The sequence below is a fragment of the Euleptes europaea genome, chromosome 7 (assembly GCF_029931775.1).
Source record: "Euleptes europaea isolate rEulEur1 chromosome 7, rEulEur1.hap1, whole genome shotgun sequence".
In the NCBI taxonomy this organism is placed as follows: domain Eukaryota; kingdom Metazoa; phylum Chordata; class Lepidosauria; order Squamata; family Sphaerodactylidae; genus Euleptes; species Euleptes europaea.
Genome location: NC_079318.1, coordinates 531178 through 555605, shown reverse-complemented (window position 1 = coordinate 555605; position 24428 = coordinate 531178). Strand labels below are relative to the sequence as shown.

Here is a 24428-nt window from a genome sequence, read left to right as displayed (position 1 = left end):
GGAGCACGGGACGTACAAGAAGACACACAGAGATCCACGGTCGGTAATGTACCTTCTAACTCATCTCAGGATGAAGGCCCCAGACAGATATCCCAAAGAGAGATTTATGATATTGTGGGGAGAGCTCTCAGGGATCACCTGCAAAACTTAAAAGTCCCTGCTACATTAGTCCATACTGGCTCCCAAGGTTCCCTGGCTAATGATTTCCAACAAGATGCCCCTGGGCATTCTCACTCTGAGTCAGAGGGGGGAGTATCATTCAAAGAGTGCAGTCATGGCGTATCCTTTCCGGGGGGGGCGCCTCGTGGGTGATGCTTTAGATAAAATACTAGTAGAAACTCGGGAGGAGAAGAAGGCTATGCCTAAGTCCCTGAGGAGAGATGGAAGGTCATTGTCATCATCCTTTCCATCCTTTCGATCATTTCATACCCTTCTCAGACATAGGCAAGACCACAGAAGAGGTAGCTGGTCCAGTGGGAGGGGATTTTTTTTCAGTAGATACTCACATTCCAACGGGCACAATAGCAACAACAAGAACGACAAGCAACAAAAACCCTTTCAACAGTGATGCCATGCCGCAGGACATAGGGGGAAGACTGCAAAGTTTCCACACACAATGGGAATCGCTCCAACCAGACATGTGGGTGTAACATCTGATTCAATTCGGTTATTGCATAGAATTTCGAAGTCTTCCCCCAGACAGATGTATCCAATCCTCCATTTCACACAGTCCAGAGAAACGACTAAGAACAGTGAAGGCCAGGAACCAGTACCACTAGAAGAACCCTGTCAGGGAGTGTACTCCATATTTTTCACAGTCCCCAAGAAAAACGGGGACTTGAGAGCCATACTGGATCTGAAGTTTGTAAACCGATTCATCATCAAGAAACATTTTAGCATGGAAACGTTGAGAGCCATACTCGAGGCTCTTTGACCTGGCTTATTTCTGGCATCAATAGATCTAACAGAAGCATATCTGCATGTGCTGATACACCTGTCCTACAGGAGGTACCTACACTTTACCTGTCTAGGAAACCATCACCAGTTTCGGACTCTACCCTTTGGCCTGGCATCAGCACCCCGAGTCTTCACCAAGGTCTTGGTGGTACTGATAGCGCACCTACGTCTGGAAGGTTTGCAACTGTTCCTTTAACTGGACGACATGTTAATCAGTGCTCCATCCAGGAATCTGGCCAAAGAACATACAGAGAAGGTGGTTCAAGCCCTAACTTCACGCGGTTACCTCAACTGGGACAAAAGCTGTCTAACACCCCAGCAAAGCCTCCTCCACTTGGGAGTAGTTATCAACACTACATGCAATACCGTCACACTCCTGGAGGACAAGGCGACCAAAATTTCCAATCTAGCCAGGGAAATATCCAAGGCATCGTCAGCCAACTGATGCTCCTGGCCCGTCTGTTGGGCCTGATGATTTCATGCTCAGATGTGTCCCATGGGCATGTTTTCATGCCAGACCCCTCCAGTGGCTTTTTTGCCCCCTCCAGTTGCAGACTCTGGTCAAGGAGGTGAGATCAGTCACAATCACGCCCAAAGTACGAACAAATCTCAGATGGTGGGCCAAAATCTCCAATCTGCAGAAAGGGCTGGAATTCTTTCATGAGGAGCCAATTCAACTTTTCACCGATGCCAGCTTGGAGGGATGGGGAGCCACCCTGGAGGGAAAGATGTCTTAGAGAACCTGGTCATCACAGGAGAAGACACTCCACATAAACATCCTGGAAATCAGTGTGATTCAGAAGGCGGCGCAGTACCGAGATGTGTCTCCAATTCTATGATCCGATTGGAGACAGGCATGATGAGAATTGAAGCTAAAATCCATCTCATGTTCTTTTATATGTGGGCCAAACTAAATATACAAAAACCCGGCCTCCTTGCAATGATTAGTCTAGACACATATCAGTCCAAATGGTCTGAGGAGGTGCAATTAAACCTAAGAAAACTAGGGTTTTCACCCCAGGATCTATTGACACTGAGCGGAGATCAGTTTAAAAAAGTAATAAGGCAGAGAGTGGAAGACACTGAGAGACAGCATGACCTCGCAAGGTCCCCTGGTTCCATAGCCTCACAGAAGTTCAGACACCTGATGACGGCAGCCCCATATCTGATGACACAGGAGGTGAACAAATTTAGAAGGACTTTCACATTAGCCAGATGTGGAGCTTTGCCATCGGCCATCCTAGAAGGTAGATATAAAAAAATTCCTCTTTCTGAGAGAGTCTGCCCGTGCAATGGTGAAGAAATTGAGACCCATGAACACGTCTTTTTATACTGCCCTCTCCATCATAAGTTAAAATCTAAGACTATTCAAGAAACTCTGAGAAATAATACAGGGCTACCTGATAAAATCTGTATCCAACGACTACTGGAAGATAGTAACACACAAACTTCGAGATGTGTGGCCAAATTTTGTGCTGCTATATATAAGGCCCGAAAGGATGTAATGTACAAATAGGTACAATTTGATAGGTAAACGTTTTAGAAGCTAGCTTGCTTACCTTTTAAGATATGGGATTTTATTGATATATTTTATGTTGTGGATTTTTCGTTTGACTGATACTGTTTTATTACAAATTTATGTTACTCTTGATTAGATGTGCTTTATTTTTGGTCAAATGACCGTAAAATAAAGATTGATCGATTGATTGAAGGCGGCCAATGCATTCCAATCCACCCTGAAGGGCATCATGTCCTCGTGCGCACGGACAAAATCTCTGCAAAAGGGGGGCTTCAGATCATCCAGACTACACCGGGAAGTGGAGCCTATCATAGCGTGGGCAGAAAGATCCTTAAAGTCCATAAAGGCGGAGCACATCCGAGGGGTACTCAACAGCGAAGCCGATTGGTTGAGTCGCCAACAACTCAACGAGGGGGAGTAGTCCCTCAATAAGGAAGTATTCAAGGAGATCATCAAGAGATTAGGGGCTCCAATTGTGGACTTGTTCGTTTCCTGTGCCAACAACCAACTGCCAAAATTTTACTCAAGATTTTACAGCAGGAGGGCAGAGCAGACGGGTGCCCTATTGAGCCCCTGGCTGCCAGGTCTCTTGTATGCCTTTCCCCTTCTACCACTACTACTGCAGGTCATACAAAAGATACACAAGGAAAAGGCATTAGTGATACTAATAGCTCTGGACTGGCCTTGGAGACCCTGGTATCCAGCTCTCAGAAAGCTCTCAACCTGTGAACCGTGGCTGCTACTGGTCCAACCACAACTTCTATTACAGGGTCCTCTCATCCACCCAGATCCAGGATGGTACAGGCTGACTGCCTGGCTCTTGAGAGGAAGTGGATCATAGATGCGGGATACAACACTGATGTAGTGTATACAGTGTTAGAAGTGCGAAGACCTTCCACAAAGAGAATCGATAACTGTTCATGGAAGGCATTTGTGAGGTGGTGCAGGAGAAAGACAATAGATCCCCTTAATCCTAGGACCACTAACATTCTATCATTCCTACAGGAGGGACTCAATCAAAAGCTCAAGGCTTCCACTCTCTGATGTCAGGTAGCTGCGATCAACATGGTGATCACTCAAGTCAAATGAACTGCCAAAGCACCTGCACATCAGAGCCTTCCTGAAAAGTGCAACCCAGATTACACCCATTACAGTGCACAGATTCCCGATGTGGCGTTTGCATGTAGTGCTGTCCGCTCTGACAAAGGCACCCTTTGAACCACTCAAGGAGGCATCCTTATCTCTGGTCAGGATGAAGACCTTATTTTTGGTTGCAGTAACATCAGCATGTAGGGTTTCAGAACTGGGAGCGCTCCCAATCAACAAAGAATTGTGCTTTTTCCACAAAGACAAAATTGTTTTGCGTCCTGACCCAATGTTTATTCCAAAGGTCAATACCTTTTTCCATAGGAATCAAGAACTACACCTACCGTCCTTTTGTCCTAATCCGTCTTGTAAAAAAGAAAAGGACTGGAACACTCTAGACATGAGAAGGACCTTGAAAATATATATTTCACACACGGAACTGACTGGAAAAACCGAAGCGCTGTTGATTTCCATCACACCAGCAAATAAAGGAAATAAGCTTTCCAAGTGAGCTATAAGTCAAGTCATCAGGCAATGCATCATTCAAGCTTACATGGCCAGTCACATTCCAGTACCTGTCGGAATCTCTGCGGTCTCCGTATGCAGTGCAGTGACGTCAGCAGCGTTTGAGAGACAGGCATCAGTTGAGGATATTTGTAAAGCCGCTACATGGTCCTCGATTTCAATGTTTGTCCGTCATTACAGACTAAACGCCTTCTCACCAACGGATGCAGTGGCTGGAAGGAGAGTGCTTCAGCAAGTGGAAAAGGAGTGATAATTTCCACCCAACAGACGTGGTCAGCTCTTGCAGGTCCCAGATTTGAAGATGCCCTTCCCTCAGTGGAGAATGAACCTTGTATATACACCGTGAGGGTTCGTTCTCTCTGAGGTAAGAAGGGCATGTTCCCCACCCAGAAGAAGGGGACTGAAGAAATGGACAATTACAAGCACCTACCTTCAAGAAAGTTTGATGAGTCACTTACCCTCCCCCCCAAAAGAAAGAAGAATGAAGAAGGACTTTAACCAATTCCTAAGGAGTCGCAGGCACCAACATTCTAATATTTCTAATATCTACATCTGTAACTGTCATACAGTTTACAGCTACCAGTTAGTTCTTGGCATGTTCTTTTGTTATAAAGTTAGCAGTTTTCTACTTGTCGTGCCCCATCCGGTGAGGCCACTCCCCCAAGAGGGGCCTCCCGTGCCTGGGCCAGGGTCACACTTTCAGGAGTTTTTGCAGAGAGGATTTCCTCGGCCTCAGACCACTCAGAAGAGGATGCGGAACTCTCCTCCTCTGAGCTGGCCAGCTTGGTATCCCTGACACAGAGTTCTGAGCAAATAGGGAACCAGCTAGCTTCCTCCTCGGCCTCCACCCTTGTGCCGTATTTATACTCCTTCCCTGTCAATTCCGCCCCCCATCCACGTCACCCGAGGTTAGAAAAGCCCCTCCCTGGCCCTCTTCCGCAGTTCCTTGTGAGCGTTTCTGCAGAGGGCGGAGCGCGCGTGCTCGCCCTGCCCTGGCTCTTCCGCTTGTCGTCAGCGGTCCGAGCCCAGGGCGGGGGCTTCCTTCTTTAGTTGCCCTCTCCCCGCCTCTGCTCCTTCCCCTGCCTTCCCTCCAAGTTGCCCATGGCCCCGGAGGTTGGAGCTCCTCCGTCGGTGTTGCCGCCCTGGGGTAGCGTAACAATGATGGACAGATGGTATAATGCTTTGTGAATTTAGTTAAGAACGCAATATGCATAAAAAAGCTTAGAATGGCATCAGAGTTTCTCTGATACTTGTGTACCTATACCCAGAATGAACCTGTAATGTTACTGAAATGTACCTCTGGCCAGGAGTTAAATGATCTGGTATAGGAAAGCTGACGAGACACCCAGGGTTTCTTAAGTGCACGCCTACATCTGAATCAGGCCTGACCAGTCATCCAGAACAGTATGTGTACATATAAACATTTTATCTGTAAATGGTATGCAAGCCTTTTGAAAGAATTGAAAATGTTTCTGGGATATAATCTAATTCTAGTTAACTGCTGTGTGCTGTTTAAGTTCAGGTTTAGGTACGTATGGATGGTTTCATGCGCCCCAGTGTACATGAAAAATGGCAACTGTTTCTGATATTCATGTTAATTAGGGACATTTAGCACTCAACTAATCTGGCCACCTGTATCCATGCCATGCTAACATTAAGGCTAGAATATTGTAACGAAGAAGAAGAGTTTATATGTTGATTTTATCTACCTTTTAAGGAGAATCAAACTAGCTTACAATCTCCTTCCCTTCTTCTTCTCAAACAAACACCTTGTGAGGTAGGTGGGGTTGAGAGAGTTCAGAGAGAACTGTGACTGGCCCAAAGTCAACCATCTGGCTTCGTGTGGAGGAGGGGGGGAATCAAACCTGGTTCTCCAGTTTAGAGTCCACAGCTCTTAACCACTACACCACGCTGGCTCTTTACATGAATCTGCCCTTGAAGTCAACTCTAAGATTCTTGTTAGTACAGAATGAAGTAGCTCAGTTATTATCAGGAGCTAGGTGGTGTATGCATATTCCCATTCTACAGTCACTCCTTTGGCTCAAGGTACTGGCTACAACGTACAAAGATCTACTTGGCCTTGAACCCTCATATCTGTAAGATTGCCTCTCCTCCTGTGCTCCACCCTGACAGCTTCTCTCATCTGTTCAGAGCTTTCTGGAGGTTGCACCCTGCAAATGGGCAAGATAAATACCCATCCATACACAGGCATTTTATTTTGTAGCACCCAACTTGTGGGATGGCCTGCCTAAGGGAATCAGGAAGGCTCCCATGTTTCTGTCACTCTGCAGACCACGTGACACAGAATTGTTCAGGAGGGCATTTCTATAAAGGTATTGAGGCTATAATGCAACAGAATGGTTCAGAAAGGTGCTTATGAATGAAGGGACTGTGGACTATACCACTGTGACTAGAATGTATGACAGTTTGCTGCATGTATTATCCTGCTGTTACTGCATTATTTTCTGCTGGTATTTTACAGTTTTTCTACATTGTATGCAATGATGTAATAACATTTTTGTATTATGTCTGCATGAATCGTGTGTGATATTCTATGCTTGTTTCAAATTGTTGTAATTCTAGTCCTGGTACATTGTATGTTAGATGTCTCATAGATTTGCATTGTGTAATCCACCTTGAGTCTATAAGAAAGGACTATAAACATAGTTAAATAAATAGTTCAATAAATTCTTTACAATCAGGGTTAGTATTAGAATAAATATGAATTCAGCAGTGAAATGGGTGCAGTCAAATAAAGAAAATTGCTTAATAGCAACCAAAAATAATAATAAAAAAACACAGCATACAGCAGAATGTCCAAAATGGTCCCTAGTCCATTGGAGCCTGCCTGTGTTACACTCCCCCCAGCATTTCACTTGGGGTTTTAGAAGCTGGCCTTAAGCTTGCTCATGCACTCCTCTCCCCCTTCGGTACATTTGTCCCCCTTCCATTTTTTTTTGTTTATGGAGAAAGTGATGGGTGGTTCAGATTATCCTGTATTGTGTTTTATTGTGTAGGGTCAGGGAGATCCTGTCCTTAAATAAATGTGGGTTCTTGTCGTCTTTTACCATTGGTAGAGGAGTGAGGGCAGGAGAAGAAACATGCAGACCTGAGTCCTGTTCCCAGGTAGTCTTGTTTCATCCCCGGTGGAATCCCAAAGATAAAGAAACATGTGACCCAGGCACATTAGTTTTTGCATTTTTTTGATAGTTAGTGTATGTTGTGCGAATAATTATTTTTGTTTGGTGATGCAGGTGTGTCGAATACCAAACAAGCATCTGTTTTCTCTGCGAGCAGGAGGTACAGGATGTTTCTGTATTCGCTTCTCTGAGGATGGCCGAACATTAGCAGCAGCTTGTGCTGGAAAAGATGGGTATCCTATTATTTGTAAGTTGGTGACACATGGGCATGTTTCAGTTTAAAGTGGAATCACAAAAGAAGCATTTTGCCCTCCAGTTGTTGTTGTTGTTTTTTGCATTAAGGCATGCATTTTGCTGTGCTGAGATGATGGCCAAGATTCAGACAGCCATGTGCCTGTGGTTTTCCAGTGTTCCCCTTCTTACTGCATGTCTTTGAGCCCCCATGAGAGAACCCCCTCTTTAGAGTGCCTGAAGTACAGTGCAGTGCATGGGGTTGCAGCAAGGTGGAAATTGGTGACCCCTCTCCCCAGTGTGTAAGCTGAAGTGTCTTCCACTCACTCACGAGGCTGTTTGGATTTGGACATTTGAAAGACTTAATAATTCTTTTCTGTAACTATTTGTTGGAAGAAGCTTTTAAGATTGAGCAGCCACACTGATGCCAATGAGCCTAAGGCTTTTATCTGAGGCCTTGCTCAGTCTTCCTCTTTTCTTTTAGAGGTGGAGAGGATGGCCCTGAAGAGCAGGGCTTTTCTGTTGTGGTACCCCAGCCTTGGAATGCTATCCCCTTGGAGGCTCACCTTATGCTGGGTTTCCAGTACTTGGTGAAGATCAATTTATTCCCCCATGCTTTAAAAGGAGGTTTGCTCTCCTTCATGTGTCAGTGTTCTCCTCCTTCTTGTTTGTTTATTGGTGACTTGTTTTTGTTTCTGCTGCATAATTCCTGGGTTTTGCTCTTTTAATGCTAAGTGATGTGAGATTTTCAGAAACAAAGATTTGGCCCCAAATTAAGCATTAAGAAAGTTGGAATCACACACACACAAGGTGGTTTTCTTCCTGCTTGAATAAGGTGGTATACTTGTATTTTTCTGTGGCTGCTCTTTTCACCATAAAAGATGACATACTGTGATCAGATATTTGATCTGAGAATGTTCGAGTATGAGGCCTCCCTGCCGAGGAGCATTTGGCAGCTAAGGTTCCTTCATGTCTGAGGGAGTTTGGCTGCTGCTAAGGGGTGCATGGCCTCTTTTCACCAAGGCAAATTTTGATTTTCAGGAAAACAAATGAGACAGTAGGCTGACCTTTCTAATTTCTTCCAGTCCAATACAAGCGGTTGTTTCAACGTCTATGTCACTAAATCCTTCCCCTTCACCAATGTCCTGAAATTGTTGAATGTTTATCTAGTGCTGTATGCCATATGGAAATGACACACTCCTTTCTTAGACAGCTTACAATCTGAGCCAGGTGAACCTCAAGCTTTAACATATACTCACCTCAAATGACTACCTGATCTTGTGTTCTGACAACTAGGAGCCAATGGAATTCAGCTGTTATACAGGCCGTGATTTGACTTTGGGACAATATCTAGCTTTATCATTGGAATTACTAGAAATATCAGTTGTATCAACTTGTACACCATAAAGAGTTTAATTTTGTTAGAAATATACTCTTCAGATTCTTTATGAAAGCAAATAGTTTCCTTTAATTTCTTTAATATTAATAATTGCACAGTTGTACATATACCTATTTTTTCATTTTGTGTTTTGAATAGTGTATGAAATTCCTTCAGGACAATACTTGAGGGAATTTTATGGGCATTTGAACATTGTGTATGATCTTTGCTGGTCAAAAGATAATCAGCATCTCCTTACTGCATCCTCAGATGGCACTGCAAGGTCAGTATAAACTTTGGCACTTAATTTTTTTATATAAACCATACATTTGTTGTGTAATTGCCTCTTTTGTTCTTGTTGTGTTAGATAATTTAGCCACATGTTTTAGTAATACTTGCTTTGTTTTTATGTGCTGTCTTGAAGATTAAAGCAGTATTGTAGCCTTTGAAAGACTGAATAATGAGATAATAGCTACCTGAAAATGCTAAGGAGGAGAAAGAACCTGACCATAAGAAAATACTTTGACATACTGTTCCTGTCAAATAATACGATTTAAAAGTGTGTGTTATTTATCATGCCCTGGGCTGGGAAAAATCCCAAAATCTGGTTCATTTGTGTGAGCTCCAAGAGCAAGAGACGGGCTGGGAATATATAAAAAAGTATTTCCTACAACTTTTGATTTCTTGGTATGTTGATGCAGATTGCACACTATCCTGGCTGGAATAATTGATTAATGCTATGATTCAGAGTTTGGTTGAGGGGATGTAAGTCCTGTATTACAGAGGACTACACTTCCTGTAATGATCCCCACATATATGAACAAACAACATGAAGAGTGTGGGGCTTTCTTGTGAATAATGTAGTTGCCATTAAGTGACCAACTGGGGTGCTTACTCCTGAATACAGCCAGTGATATAGGGGATGGCTCTAGCCTGTCCCTCAAAAATAAGCCCTCTCCTTCTCCAGCCAACAGTTTTTTTGCAGCCCTTTATTGGAAGTGAATCTGTCCGCTTGGAAGAGCTTTATTTCAAGTAATGGGCCAGATCTCTTCCTGTCAGGGGATCTACTTCTGAGCATGCTATTTCTCATGGCAGGATGGGATGTTTAGAAATAATGCTGCTTCTCTTTGTGCATTTAAACTTCCTATTTTCATAGAGCAACAGAAGCCTGTTCCAGGAGGAGGAGAAATAAAGAGGGGATAATATGTCCCTTCTGTTGTGAAAGGTGCAAACAGACCTTGAGGGCATATAGGTTTATAGGAAATGCTCATACACACTTTAAAACAATTTGTATGCTTATTTAAAAATATTAGTATAGCATAATGTACATTTTGCAAGCTTTTATTGCCCAACTTCATCCCGTTCTCAACATAACTGCGTTTTGAAAAGTCTACACGCCATTTTAAGTTCTTAAAACATGTCATAATTATTGGACTAGAACCTGCTGCCTGACAGAATGATATTAAAAAACTCAAGATTTAAAATATATGTTTTAATGAAATGGAACAGTCAGAATGTTGCAGAATGGTGGTGATATCAGTTGAGGCTCAGATAAACCTGCTGGCATGAGATCTATTCTGAGTGAGGGGGAAGAGTGAATTGGAAGCAATATAGCTCGTGGATACCAAGAGTTTTCATTTTCTGCAGTGTACGGAATATGAATGGGGAAGGCTAGGTAGCATGTAGAATTAATAATAATGTGAAACTCTGGAATAGAACCATGCATCCTGTTTTATTCCTCTGTGCTCACTGATTGGTGTGTCAGTATGTGGTTAAAATAAGTAAGAACATATGAAGTTGTGAAGTTCCATTGGTCCATCTAGCCCCATGCTCTGAGGAAGTTCTTTCCTAGCATTTGCAACTTAACATTCTTGTCCTAATGGCCTACCGGCAGAACTTCTGAAGTGTAACAAAGATTGGTAGTCAGGTGTGGCGGGAATCTTTTGACCCCCCCCCCCACCTTCTAGTTCGTTGTGCATGGTCCTTCTCTGCCTGCTTCTTACCAAAGCAACGCCAGAGAGTGTAATAGGAAACCACACCCCATGTTTTCAGGACTATCTCAGACCACACATTCATAGTAGCAAGGCATATAGGTTTATTAAAGGTTATAAGACATAGAGAAGAATAGTACTCAGACAGATTTAACAATACCCCACATAGAGACTGATACACACAACAGATAACATTTAGCAAAGTACTTTGGGTCATTCCAAAGGAGAGAGAGAATGCTTTCTCCCTGGGAAGGACAAAGAAGGGATATTTGGACTGTTCATTTATACAGAGGAGAGGGTCTCAAGTGACCCCTCCCTGTCACATTCTTAGGAAATGAGTTTTCTGCAAATCATGACTTGTTTAGAAATATCTTGTTCCATAATAATTCTTTCAGTGTCCGGATCTGCTAACTGATTGTTTTTTCATGTTCCAAAACAATCTTTTCCCTTGATTTGTTGTCTGTTTTAATAACCTTGCATAAATTTTGGGGCATCTGATGTGCTGTGGGTGATTAACTGCTAGCAATGCAATTTCTTCTGACCTTTTAGGTCAGAGTCCTGCTTGGAGCTGCTGTCAGCTAAAGGGCTGCTTTCTGAAAGTCAGGTTTTTGTGTGGTATGCAGGTGGTCATTTCCAACCCAAACTAATTTAATATAAATTAATAATATATTGAACATGAACTAATGTTCAATACTAAAAATTCTTGCGACAGTTCCCCCATTTTTGAGTTGGAAACGACCCAAACTACTTAGCGGGTTGTGTCCTGAAGGTATAAATATTGCTGGCATACATGGCATACATGGCGTGAGGCAATAAGGCATAATTATAACAGAAACAGAAATAAATAAAATCAGAATTATAATGTACACAAGTATGTTAACTCATCCTGTTAAACTTTGGAAATTAATTTTGTACCTGGGGTTTGTGATTGCATAAGTGTGGTTGTGCAGGGCGCCTCCATTTTCCTATCAGCTAGCTGCTGAAACTATTTTCATGCACCCTATTTCCTTAACTTATTGGATCCCTCCCTGTATACTTTCTAATAAATTTTCCTATCTGCCTAACCTTGTTCTGTGGAGCTTCTATAAAGCTCCTTCTTTAATGTGTGTATGGGCGTTGTAAAGTGGTATGAGGTTGCTGGGTCTGTGAATAGATGTAATATATATTGGGACCGTGTTATTACAATTTGCTATAGAGTTAAATGTTGTCATACTGAGGTCCCCCATTTGTTGATAACAAATGCTTGCTTTGCATAAACTATGTCCAGGATCAAGAGTCCTAGGGTATTTTTAAAATAACTAAATTTGGAATATTTCAGATTGGTTTGCTGGCTGGAACTGTGAACAGAACAGCCCTGTATTTTAAAGTCCTTTTACAGATTCAACAATTTCATACCTAAGCCCACAAAGAAACGAAAACAACATATCCCCCACCATCAATTGGCTTAGTACCAATTCAAAACAACACTACACACACAAGCATCTACATAGTTCCCTAAATGTTCTGGATTGTCGTGGGGTGTTGGGATTCCCTTTCTCTTTATTAAAACTTCTTGGGGATTGGTGAGGGATTTCTTTCAGAGTCTTGACCAATGGGGATACTCCTGACTATCTATCAAAAAAACTGTTTCTCACTAATCTAGATGGGAAAGCAATACTTTGTACATTTACTGTCAGCAAGTGTTCATTGTTGTAGATCAGAAACTCAAAGTTCAAAGCAAAATGAAGGCAAAAATTGTAAAACAGAGTTCCAAGCAAAGTTCAAAACAAAAGGCTTCAAGGCTCATGAGGTGTCTCTGGCGGCAGGTGGCATGATGTAGAAAAATATAGTTCTCATTGGGGCACTGGGCTGGTGGTTGCGGGAAACGCCTCCTCTTGTAGCGTAAAGAGAGGCGGGGGAATTGGGCTAGGGTATTCGTCTCCTTGGTTGGCCTGGCTCTTGGCTGGCATGTTCTGCAGTTGTCTCAGGGTTGACAAGCTTCTGTGCATGTGAAGCATGGATCCACTGGTCGTTTCCTGGACTTTGGTAGCAGTAGCTGGTATACCAGGAGCGGTTTGTGCAGCCCTTCCCACTTTGGCTGGAACTTGTGCCGGCGGCATGTCAATGTCCACACCAGGTCCCCTGGCTTGATGTTATGCCACCGTCAGCCGGTACTGATTGTACGTTCTGCACCTCTCCGTGGATGACCCTCAAAAGTATTGAAAAAGACAAAACATGTTTAGTAATCATGCTGCGTTCCTCCGCTAGGCTGGTGCAGCGAGGAGGATTAAAAGGAATAATAAAACCAAAAAACAAAATTAAAAATAAAAACAGGGATGTTTCATGGCTGTGGGAAGTGGGGTTCCCCCCCCCTCACAATCCAGTATTAGTGAATAACATAACTAATTAGTAAAGACTTAATTACTTATTACATAATCTAACTACATAACTTAACTAAATTAAAAGATTACAAGTTCCCCTAACCTCCCCCCCATTCCCATGTGGGCTACGTAGTAGGCCTCATGGGCTAACGTGTATCTCCATTTGTTAAACCATGGCTTTCCGTGTTGCCAAGAGAGGCAGCATGGTCTGCCAGGGCATTTTCATAGGTGTCAAAGGTGATTAGGTTTCCAGTAGCAACCGGAGTTCTTGGAAGGTTGCATTTACTCTCCCCCTCCTTCATATCCTGGGTGGCTGTGAGGCAGGCATATGCAGGAATGAAGGAGCTGTGGCGGTCCAAACAGTTGATTAGCAGTTCTATTAAAAGGTTGGGGCTTTTTAAAAGTTTCAAAAATGCCAAACATAAAATAAAGTAAAGAAATGGGGAAAAAATGCAAAATGACAACATGAAATAAAACTTAGAAGTACAAAGACCATAATGGATATTCCCCCTATAAAAGTTTTAATTTAGCATAGAACTGCAAAAAAACCTTCCAAATTCAAAATGCAAAAACAAAACAAAAAAACTTTTGGCTTGTCATTGTGAGGGACTGCTCTGTGCTGTTTCTGAACTGCCCGTACAAGCAGCGGGTCAGACCTGTTTTCAGGCTTTGGTTCAGGCTTTGGCTGGACTGTTACCCGTGTAGGCCCCTGCTGGAATGTCCCGCTCGCTTTCCTTTCCTCGTTCCCTCCCTCCTCTGACCTTGACTTTCGCAAGCTGAATTAACGAGCTTCCCCGATGTCTTTGATGTCTATTCAGTAGCTTAGCCCAGTGCTGTTATCACTTGGTTCCCAAAACATGTAACCGACATCTGCAATGTAGAACTGTTCATAATCTGACTCTTTTGTAATAGCTAGCACTTGCAGCTTTGACCGTGTAGGCCCTGACTATACCTGAAGCTTTCCAATAAACTTACCTGCTTCTGAATGGTCGTCTGAGCGAGTGATTTTATGGAAATAGCCCAGGGAGGTTGGAGAACCTTACAGTCACCACCACTGGGCATGTGCAGAGTGCACCTTGAAAGCAGGGGTGGGTTCCAGGTTGGGAGAGCAATGAGGCTCCCAATGCAGCCAGTTTCAAAATTGTTTTTCAAATTAAAGCAAAAATATAATTAAAAATAAAAATAGAGCTCTTGTGTTTCCTGATTATTGAGGTCCTGGTGTAAATTTGCTAAATTTAATCAAACCATAAGGTTTCTGCAAAAGGGGGCCCAAAGAAGACAGAAAGTGATGGCACCTCTGTGCTTACACAGAGTGTCGGCTTGCTTTGCAAGCCAGTGAGCAAGACCTTAAAACAAAAACAAAAAAAAAACAGTGCAAAGGAATGTGTTCCTTTACAGGCAAGGCCGTTGGGAGGAGTTTTGATTTGCCTCCAGTCGCTTCTCAAAAGTACATCTTATCTATCTCAGGCAAGGAGTAGACGGGCACTTTCAAATTACACCCGTGAACGCATTTCTACAGCACCAAGTTTGAGCTGTAGAGAGTGTCAGTGGGCCTGGTGATAGCTTTCCTCCCCCCTTTTTCTCGGAATGAAGGCAGATGGGCGGTGTTGGCAAGTCATGGCTCTGGGTGAGGTTAGCCTTTTCTTTTTGCAATTAACAGTTACCTAGACTTACATTTGAAATTTATACAACTTCTTATTTGGTCTTTGCCCAAGTTGAATGCTTGCTTCAATGTACAAAATTTATTTGTCTGAGGTGGCCAAATGATTTGAATCTGGTTCGTCGGATTCAGAGTCCAGAGTGCTAACCATTATACTGGTTCCAAGGGAGGGGCTGGTGGGCCTCAGGGGATGGATAATTCTGAGCCTTTAGAATGGGCTCATTTTTCTTTTAAGCTGTTATAGTTAATCTTTCAACTGTCAGTCTTTCAAAGAAGGGTCCTTGCTTGATATTTGGTAGGCATTTTCAAACCCTTTTTTAGTGTTAAGTTACAAGCTTCTTTTATAATTTTAGCAGCTGCATTGCTGGATCTAATAGTCTAGACAAATTTGCCATTGGTCCTGGGTGTGCCAGTCCAGATATACCTGGAAGTTTGGCAGGCACCCATCAATGCAAAATCAGATTCCCCAGTCCTTTCAATTTGGTTCCTTTACATTTGACTTCCAAGACAATAGCCAATACTTAAACCAAAATGCAAAATCAAACAGGAGAAAATTTCCTAAAGGAGGAGAGATCGGTTTTTGCAGGACTGAGGTGTACAAATATATATATATATATTTTTACTAAAGGGAAGACTTTCATTTTGCAATGAAAGTAACTTTGCTCATTTAACTTATAATATGAGGAAACTGAAATAGTTTTCTTGCCTCTCTCAGGTATGGTGGGAGGGCATTAATACACATTTGCAGTTGGAATTCAAAGCATGTTTTGGCGGGGGAGCCTGCCCCTCGGCACAGCTTTTTACACCTATTGACCAACATGGGATTTTACCGGATTCATGGCTGAATTCCATAATAATCCCGATTTTTTAAAAAGGGAATCCAAACTGTTCCAGGAATTATTGGCCTATAAATTTACTTTCTATAATTGGGAAAATTATCTGAGTGGATGCGTGCCAACAATCTTCCTGGAAAAGAGCAAATTGGGTTTAGCGCAAACCATTCCACAATCGATCGTTGTGTTACGCTGTCTTTTCTAGCCAAAAAATATTCACGCCACCCTAAAGGCAAATTATACGCTGCCTATATTGATCTTCATGTCGCTTTTGATTCTATTGTCAGGAAGATTTTATGGGAGAAATTGCATAGCCTGGGTCTTGATCAACTCCTCTGGCTGTTGCATAAACGCCATCTTTCCAATACGTGTCAGGTTAAATTTGATGAAAATGGATCTCTGACACAAAAGATACCAGTGACAAAGGCGTGAAACAAGGCTGCATCCTAGCACCCCATCTTTTCAATAAATTCCTCTCAGACCTTCCACCATACATGGCTAGATTTGATGAACATGCCCCCAAACTGAATTTGCATCCGGTTCCCATCCTATTATTTGTGCCTTCTCTAAAGTTGGCCTGAAGTGCTCCCTAGCAGCATTTGTGTCTTACTGTGAGCAGAACCTCTTATCTATTAATTTTGAGAAGACCAAAATACAGGTCTTTTCTAGATTGTGGAAATGACTGGACTGGAGAGTAGGTGGAAGAGAAATCGAACAGGTTAAAACCTTCAGATATTTGGGGGTGCTCTTCCACCACAATCTAAACTGGTCCGCCCATCGAGAGTGTTCTCTCATTTCAGCTAAGAGTAAGGTGTCTGCCATAGTTCACTTCTTCCATCAAAATGGGAATCACTTTGTCCCAGCCGCTCTAAGGATCTTTCAGGCCACCGTAACCCCCCATTTATTGTATGGAATCCCTGTGTGGATTCAGGCTTTTAATGAGGAGGTTGAACAGTTTAATTCAGTTTTCTTGCACCGTATACTTGGTATCCCTAATTCAGTCGGATACCTTACATTATGTGCCGAGTTGGGACTCCATCTCTTGGAATCTAGAGCATGGGTTTCGGCCATTAGATTCTGGTTGCATCTTCATTTTCAAACTCCACCCAATAGCCTTATAGGCAGTCTACTTGCCTTATACCTCCAAATGGTCGCATGCAGTATCACAAAAAATTCACTCTCTAGGTATTGATGTGGAGTCTATGGCCGACTCTGGGGAAGCCTACATTTTTCGGGTGATCCAAAGGAGGATCTGGGAAGTGGAACAACAAATAATAATTGCTGGAGCGAATAAGACATACCATGTTTTTTTGGCCTCACCTACTCACAGAAGACCATGGCTCAGTATTTCTCAAATTTAGTTCTCCTCCAACCTCGTAGAGTCTTTATGTTAGCTAGGCGGAATACATTTCCATCAGCTATGGTTATGAACAGTTTGATAGAATATGATTTTTTTCATGATGCTTGTACTAATGTATGCCATAATGTTGTTATTATGCCAATAAAGGTTTATGTATGTATGTAAACTTAACATTCTCTATTTGGAAATGCCAGAGCTTGGGATGCTTTGCATGAACTTGATTACTGACCGTACCTTTCCCAACAGTAAATGGATGTGGTAATTAGAATGTTACTCTGGAGAGGGGTCCAAATTCAGGTTCTCTCTCAGCACTGAAGCCCTGCTTGGGTGGCTCTGGACCGCTCACTGTCTCTTAATCTTTGCAGACCTCATTGCAGATATGGGCCAATGCAATCTCCCACAAAGCACTTTTATCACTGCCGATACATTTGCATAAATGTTACAATTTTAATACATTTATACTTCTTGGGAAACTAGGTTGGCAAATGTATAGGCACATCTCTATAGTCTTTAATTGGGGACTTTAATCAGAGTTTCCAAAGCGTACTCTTTTCTAGATGAGAGTCACAAATCCTCCATGAATAAGTGTTTCTATGTATTTTTAGCAGCTAGCAACAGGTCAGCAAGGAGAGTTGAACTAGAAGTTTTATCAGAAGCCAGAAAGTTGCGCTTGTACTTTTGTATGGTCTGCAAACTACATGGGAGCCTTTTGTTCATTTGTATCATGAGAACTCCTTTCTATCCCGTACTGTCAAATCCCAGTGAGCACAAAGTCTGTCCTGTAGCTTTCCTGGAAAACAGTCCACCAGGAAATTGTCCTATACAAATTCCAGTAAAATGAAAGGAATCTCTATAAAAATGCTGCCATTCATAGCAATGGTGCTTGAACAAGATAATTTTCAACCTGTATCTGCACCCAGAGATGAGTTACACTGTCATAAAACATTGCTAACATATTAATTTAGTCATGGTGTCATCCTGAATCTAATTACTGTTGCATCTTGTTACCTGCAAAATGGCCCGCAGGCTAAATTTGTGTTTTTCTTTCTAGATTTTGATAATACACAACTACCAGTTGGAACACATGTGACATATAATTGACAATCAGAATCACATAATGATTGCATTTCCTAAATATTGTTTCCCTTTAGAATCTGGAAAATTGAAGCCCAGGCTACATCTGCTGTGAAGGTTTTCCCTCATCCTTCGTTTGTCTACACAGCTAAGCTCCACCCAGTAGCTGACCATATTGTTGTGACAGGATGTTATGACTCTATGATTAGGGTTTGGAATGCAAAAGTGAATGAAATTCATGGTCAGCTTCTGCAAGAATTTGATGGCCACAAAAGTTTTATCAATACATTGTGTTTCGATAAAGAAGGTAGGTGTCATATATTACATTTTCTCATGCCTCCTTGCAGTGAAATTGGCAGTTATGTCATCTCTGTCACTGTATGTCATACAGAGAAGTGAAGATGAGAGTCCTGATAGTTTTGTTTGCAGTCCTTTTATTGAGAAATAATGTAAAATGATCATAAAAAGAGTCTGTGTGTTTCAGTATGTGGCCAATAGAACATACCTCACAAATATTAACCACTAAATGCTTATGCTACTTGTAGAAATCAATGCACAGTTCAAGGGGTAAATGAAAGTGCATTTTTCGGTATAAAATTATTTATCTATCTGGTCGCTTAAAACATTTATAGGCTACCTTTTCAGAGACCTGCTTGGCTCACAGCAGAAAAGATAAAATCATATACCATAGCTCATTGAAATTAACAACTATTAAAATAAAACATAAAAACAAAAGACATAAAGCATATAACAGCCTGGATCAGGGATCCCTAACTTTTGTTCATGTGGTTACCTTGGGCATTTTGAGAGGGTGAGTACCACCCCAGAATGACTTCCACAGGAGGTGGAGCTAAGCCCAAAGTGGGTGCCTAAGGAGGTGGGGCAAAATGGAATACCTTACACCTCCTGAGAAGATGGGGGAATGAAACCACACACTGAGTAAAGAAAGCCCAGATATTAACCAGTCTTCCTGATCCTTCAATGGAAAACACTTTCATTTGAGAGAGGGCAGCCAATAGCAAGTCCAGCCTTACAGTGGCCTTGCCCACTTTCTGAAAATCTCTGTGGACACCAAGGGAAGTACTGGCTGGCGCCATAGTGCCCACAGGCTCCCAATTGGGGAACCCCGATGAAGAGCATAAAACATTTGGCAGGCTAAACGATTCTCATAACCATCCTTAGGATAGAAGCGCATTGTAAAACCAGGTAAAAAAGATCAGACCCTAAGTTTTAGTCTGGCACTTAAAAGAGAGTAGGGAGGCGCCAGGTGAACCTCAAGGGGAAGGGGCATCTGGCAGATGAGGGGCCACTACTGAGAGAGCACTATCTCTGGTCGGTGTCTGCCTCACATCTGCAGACGAGGGAACAGAGAGCAAAACTTGAGAGGAGGTGTGTGGTGGGCTTGATAGGACAGGAGAAGGTGGTCCTTGAAGTATCATGGCCCCAAACCATTTAGGTGTTTGTAAGTAAAAAGCAGTGCTTTGCATTATGCCTGGAAATAGATGGGCCATGATATTGTGATTCATATTGTACTTTACTCAGAAAATGCAGTGTCCCCACCACAATGTGGGAAAATATGTGCATTAGAAATAGGAGAAAGTATGTGTTTAATTGCTCAGAATAGATGATGGTGATGAAAGGCCCTGACAAGACCTGAAACTAGCTGGACAGAAAATGTGACCTTGGCAGTTGAGCCCTCTGCAGAATTCTTTTAAGCCCCTTGACTTTAGTGAAGTTAGAAGTGTTTAAGTCAGCTCAGTGTTGCACTGCTGGTGTGCAAAAACAGTTTTAGGAATTGTTAAAGATATTAGCTAACTGTGAGACTTAAGATCGATTATACTTACTATAATTCCCCCCCCCCAGTAAATAAGTAAATAGTAGACATGTGGGAGAAGGCAATTTGCAAATTTGCTGCTAGAAATATTGACATAGCATCTGCAAACGTGAGCGCTTTGTGCAGTTTGAAGCAATCCTCTGTGAGAGTACTCAGTGAAGAGTGAAGAGTAAAAAGAGCCAAGGAATGCAAAGGAATAACCTCTGGAGGAACTTACAGGAACTTAAGACGTGAGGAAGAAGTGCCGCAGGAACTGACATTTGAAAAAGCAGGAGGAGAATCAGGGAAGGTTCAAAGCTGGCAAGACTTTGTATCTTTTTCTGTAGGCATCACTGCACTGTATGTTGCAAAAACCAGTTGCAAAAAGATAGGATAATCCTATATGATTGTGGTTATGGCTCATTTTGTTGTCATAAGCCTTGGCTCAGAAGAGAGATTTGACTAGATAATCATATCAGAGACTTTTCTGTTGCTACAGTTATTAGTATAACTGGCTGCATCTGAATGTCTTAATAAATTGTGATTCAGTAGAAGTTTGTTGGCATTGGGCATAGATACAGCTTGTTTGTGGTGTTCGTGTGCTTCTCTTAACTTTTCTCCGTCTCTTACTTGCAGAGCTTGATTGAAAACTTCCCGGTTCATCTTGGCATCCAAATGCATGTGCCTGGGGCAAATTGGGGTTTGTTTACTACCCTCAAACTGAGATAAAGCTGAGTTTGGGGGCTGGGTGACAAAACTCCAGTTTGCTTTTAGACATCATAATGACTTGAATCTTGATCAGATCCGAACATTTTTAGTCAAGCTCCACACGCTACAAGAGAAGGGTGGTACAAGTGGAGCATGTGAGCACAGAAGACATGCTATGTTTCTGCCCACTGTAGACAAATTTCTGTTCATTTTGATGTTTGAATACAGCTAATACCAAAATTACTAATTCATCATACTAAATTCACTAACTATTATTTTCTAGGCCTACACATGTTCTCTGGAGATAGTACAGGGCTGCTAATCATCTGGAATACTATCATGAAAGGAAATTCTCAATCATCGATCCAACTCTGGGGGATTGATAAGGTATATGTGTGTTGTGTTAAGTGCCGTCAAGCTGCTTATGAATTATGGCGACCCTATGAATTAATGACCACCAAAACATCCTATCATTAACAGCCTTGCTCAGGTCTTGCAGACTGAGAGCTGTGGCTTCCTTTATAGAGTCAATCCATCTCATGTTGGGTCTTCCTGTCTTCCTGCTGCCTTCAACTTTTCCAGGCATTATTGTCTTTTCCAGTGACTCTTGTCTTCTCATAATGTGACCAAAGTGCAATAGACTCAGTTTAGTCATTTTAGCTTTTATGGAGAGTTCAAGCTTGATTTGATCTTGAACCCACTGATTTGTCTTTTTGGCAGTCAGTGGTATCCCTAAAGTTGTCCTCTACATCACATTTCAAAGGAATGAACTTTCTTCCTGCCAGCTTTCTCCATTGTCCAACTTTCACACCCATACATAGTAATGGGGAATACTATGGCATGAATTAACTCAATCTTGATTGCCAGGGACACATCCTTACACCTAAGAATCTTTTCTAGCTTCTTCATGGCTGCCCTTCCCAGTTTCAATCTCCTTCTGATTTCTTGGTTGCAGTCCCCCTTGTGGTTGATGATGGAGCCAAGGAACAGAAAAATCTTGAACAATTTCGATTTCTTCATCGTCAGCCTTAAAGTTGTGTCATTACTTTTGTCTTCTTGATGTTCAGCTTTAATTCTGCTTTGGGGCTTTCTGCTTTAACCATCAAGTAGTCGTTTTAAGTCTTCACTGTTTTCTGACAGTAATGTGATATCTACATATCACAAATTGTTAATGTTTCTTCCACCAATTTTTACTCCACTTTCATCTAAATGGAATCCAGTTTTCCTTATGATATGTTCCAGATTGAACAGACAGATAAATAAAATATATCATTTTCTGATAACTTTGCCAACTGGAAACCGTTCTGTTTCTCCATATTCTGTCGTAACAGTCGCCTCTTATCCAGAGAATAGGTTGCATCTTAAAACAATCAGATGCTGTGGCACACTCATTACTTTTAAAACCAACCATAGCTTTTCATGATCCACACAGTCATAAGCTTTGCTGAAATTCTCTTGTGTTCTCTAGTAACCAACATAAATTTGCAGTGTGATCTCTAGTGCTTCTTCCTTTTCTGAATCCAACTTGAACATGAGGCATTTCTTATTCCATATATGGTAACAGTCGTTGTTGTAAGATTTTGAACATCACTTTACTTGCGTGAGAAATTAGGGTATATAGTGAGGTTTAATTAGCAAAGTAACTTTTACATAAGCAATAGATTAAGACATGCAATTTTTATCAAAGGTGTTGAGTGCTAATAGGATGTGTGTGTGTGTGAAGTGCCGTCAAGTCATTTTATAAAAAAATCATTTTATAAATGATTTGGATGAAGGAATAGAGGGGATGCTTATTAAATTTGCAGATGATACTAAATTGGGAGGGGTAGCAAATACGGTAGAAGACAGAGCCAAGATGCAGGATGATCTTGACAGGCTGGAGAAATGGGCTAGAACTAATAAAAAGCACTTCAACAAAGACAAATGTAAAGTTCTGCATTTAGGTAGGAAAAATCAAATGCATAATTATAGGATGGGGGAGACTTGTTTGAGCAGTAGTGTGTGTGAAAAGGATCTTGGGGTCTTAGTAGACCAAACACTGAACATGAGTCAGTAGTGTGATGCTGTAACTAAAAAGGCAAATGCAGTCTTGGGCTGCATCAACAGAAGTATAGTGTCCAGATCACGCGAAGTGATGGTATCGCTTTACTCTGCTCTGGTTAGACCTCAACTAGAGTACTGTGTTCAGTTTTGGGCACCACAATTTAAGAAAGATGTAGACAAGCTGGAACATGTCCAGAGAAGGGCAACAAAGATGGTGAGGGGTCTGGAGACCAAGTCCTATGAGGAAAGGTTGAAGGAGCTGGGTATGTTTAGCCTGAAGAGGAGAAGACTGAGAGGGGATATGATAACCATGTTCAAGTACTTGAACGGCTGTCATATAGAGGAAGGTGCCGAGTTGTTTTCTGTTGCTCAAGAAGGTCGGACCAGAACCAACGGGGTGAAATTAAACCAAAAGAGTTTCCATCTAGACATTAGGAAAAAATTTCTAACAGAGCGGTTCCACTGGCTTCCTCAGGAGGTGGTAAGCTCTCCTTCCCTGGAAGTTTTTAAGAAGAGGTTAGATGGCCATCTGTCAGCAATGCTGATTCTGTGACCTTAGGCAGATGATGAGAGGGAGGGCATCTTGGGCATCTTCTGGTCACTAGGGGTGTGGAGGGGGAAGGTAGTTGTGAATTCCCTGCATTGTGCAGGGGGTTGGACTTGATGGCCCTGGTGGTCCCTTCCAACTCTATGATTCTATGAAGTCGCAGCCGACTTATGGTGACCCCTTTTGGGGGTTTTCATGGCAAGAGACTAACAGGTGGTTTGCCAGTGCCTTCCTCTGCATAGCAACCCTGGTATTCCTTGGTGGTCTCCCATCCAAATACTAACCAGGGCTGACCCTTCTTAACTTCTGAGATCTGATGAGTTCAGGCTAGCCTGGGCCATCCAGGTCAGGGCTAATAGGATGCTTTGGGCTTATTTTATATTTATAATTTATAGTGGCTACTGGGAACTTAAAATGTGTTTGTTGCTGAATAACCCAGGGGTTTTCACATACTTTTTGTGTCTTCTGCACATATTTGTCTTTTACCTGTAATTTTTCATGTCAAAACATCTTCTAGTGCCAGAGTGGTCTAGTGGTTAGTTTTGGCCTAGGATTTGGGGAATTAGAGCTGTGCATGAAACATGATGGGTGACCCTGGGCTAGCCACTGTCTCGTAGCCTAACATGCCTTACAAGGTTTCTGTGAGGATAAAGTGAGGTGAAAGAGAACTTCTGAGTTCCTTGTAAGAAGGAAAGAATAAAAAAATAGATAGACAGGTAGATACACATCCAAGATTCATTTTTTTCTGATAACCTGGGATACAGGTCTGTTGTCTAAGAATGAAATGCTTTAAAAATGACTTCATTTTTCTATATTCTCTCTCTCTCTCTCTCTCTCTCTCTCTCTCTCTCTCTCTCTCTCTCTCTCTCTCTCTGTCTGTCTGTCTGTCTGTCTGTCTGTCTGTCTGTCTGTCTTTGGAGTGTCTCAAGTATAAATAATGACGTACTCCTACAGCAGATGCACTTTGTGCAGCCCACAGAAGAATAATTGTTCTCGGTCCCACTGTTGTCGATTTCTCTGAATTCACGATATTGAGTTTTAGGAAGGGGATGGTAAAGGCTGGAGTTCTGTATGTATACAGGAAGCAACTATGAGATTTGCCCAATTACAAACAGCTTTTCTTAGTAAATCGGTGTAATTTAGAAGGAATCTCTCCTTGAAAGATCAGGAGTATGGCATGGGTATTCTTGATGCCCAGGTGGT

General features: G+C 42.1%; 1 protein-coding gene across 1 annotated transcript in view; it reads left to right on the top strand.

Annotated features, from left to right (window-relative positions):
- Positions 1-24428, top strand: part of AHI1 (Abelson helper integration site 1) — a 142221-nt gene that overhangs the window by 24721 nt on the left and 93072 nt on the right. The window contains 4 exon segments of the mRNA XM_056853225.1: positions 7342-7474; positions 8996-9119; positions 18192-18421; positions 20919-21022. Of these exon segments, the coding sequence (XP_056709203.1) occupies positions 7342-7474; positions 8996-9119; positions 18192-18421; positions 20919-21022 (591 nt within the window).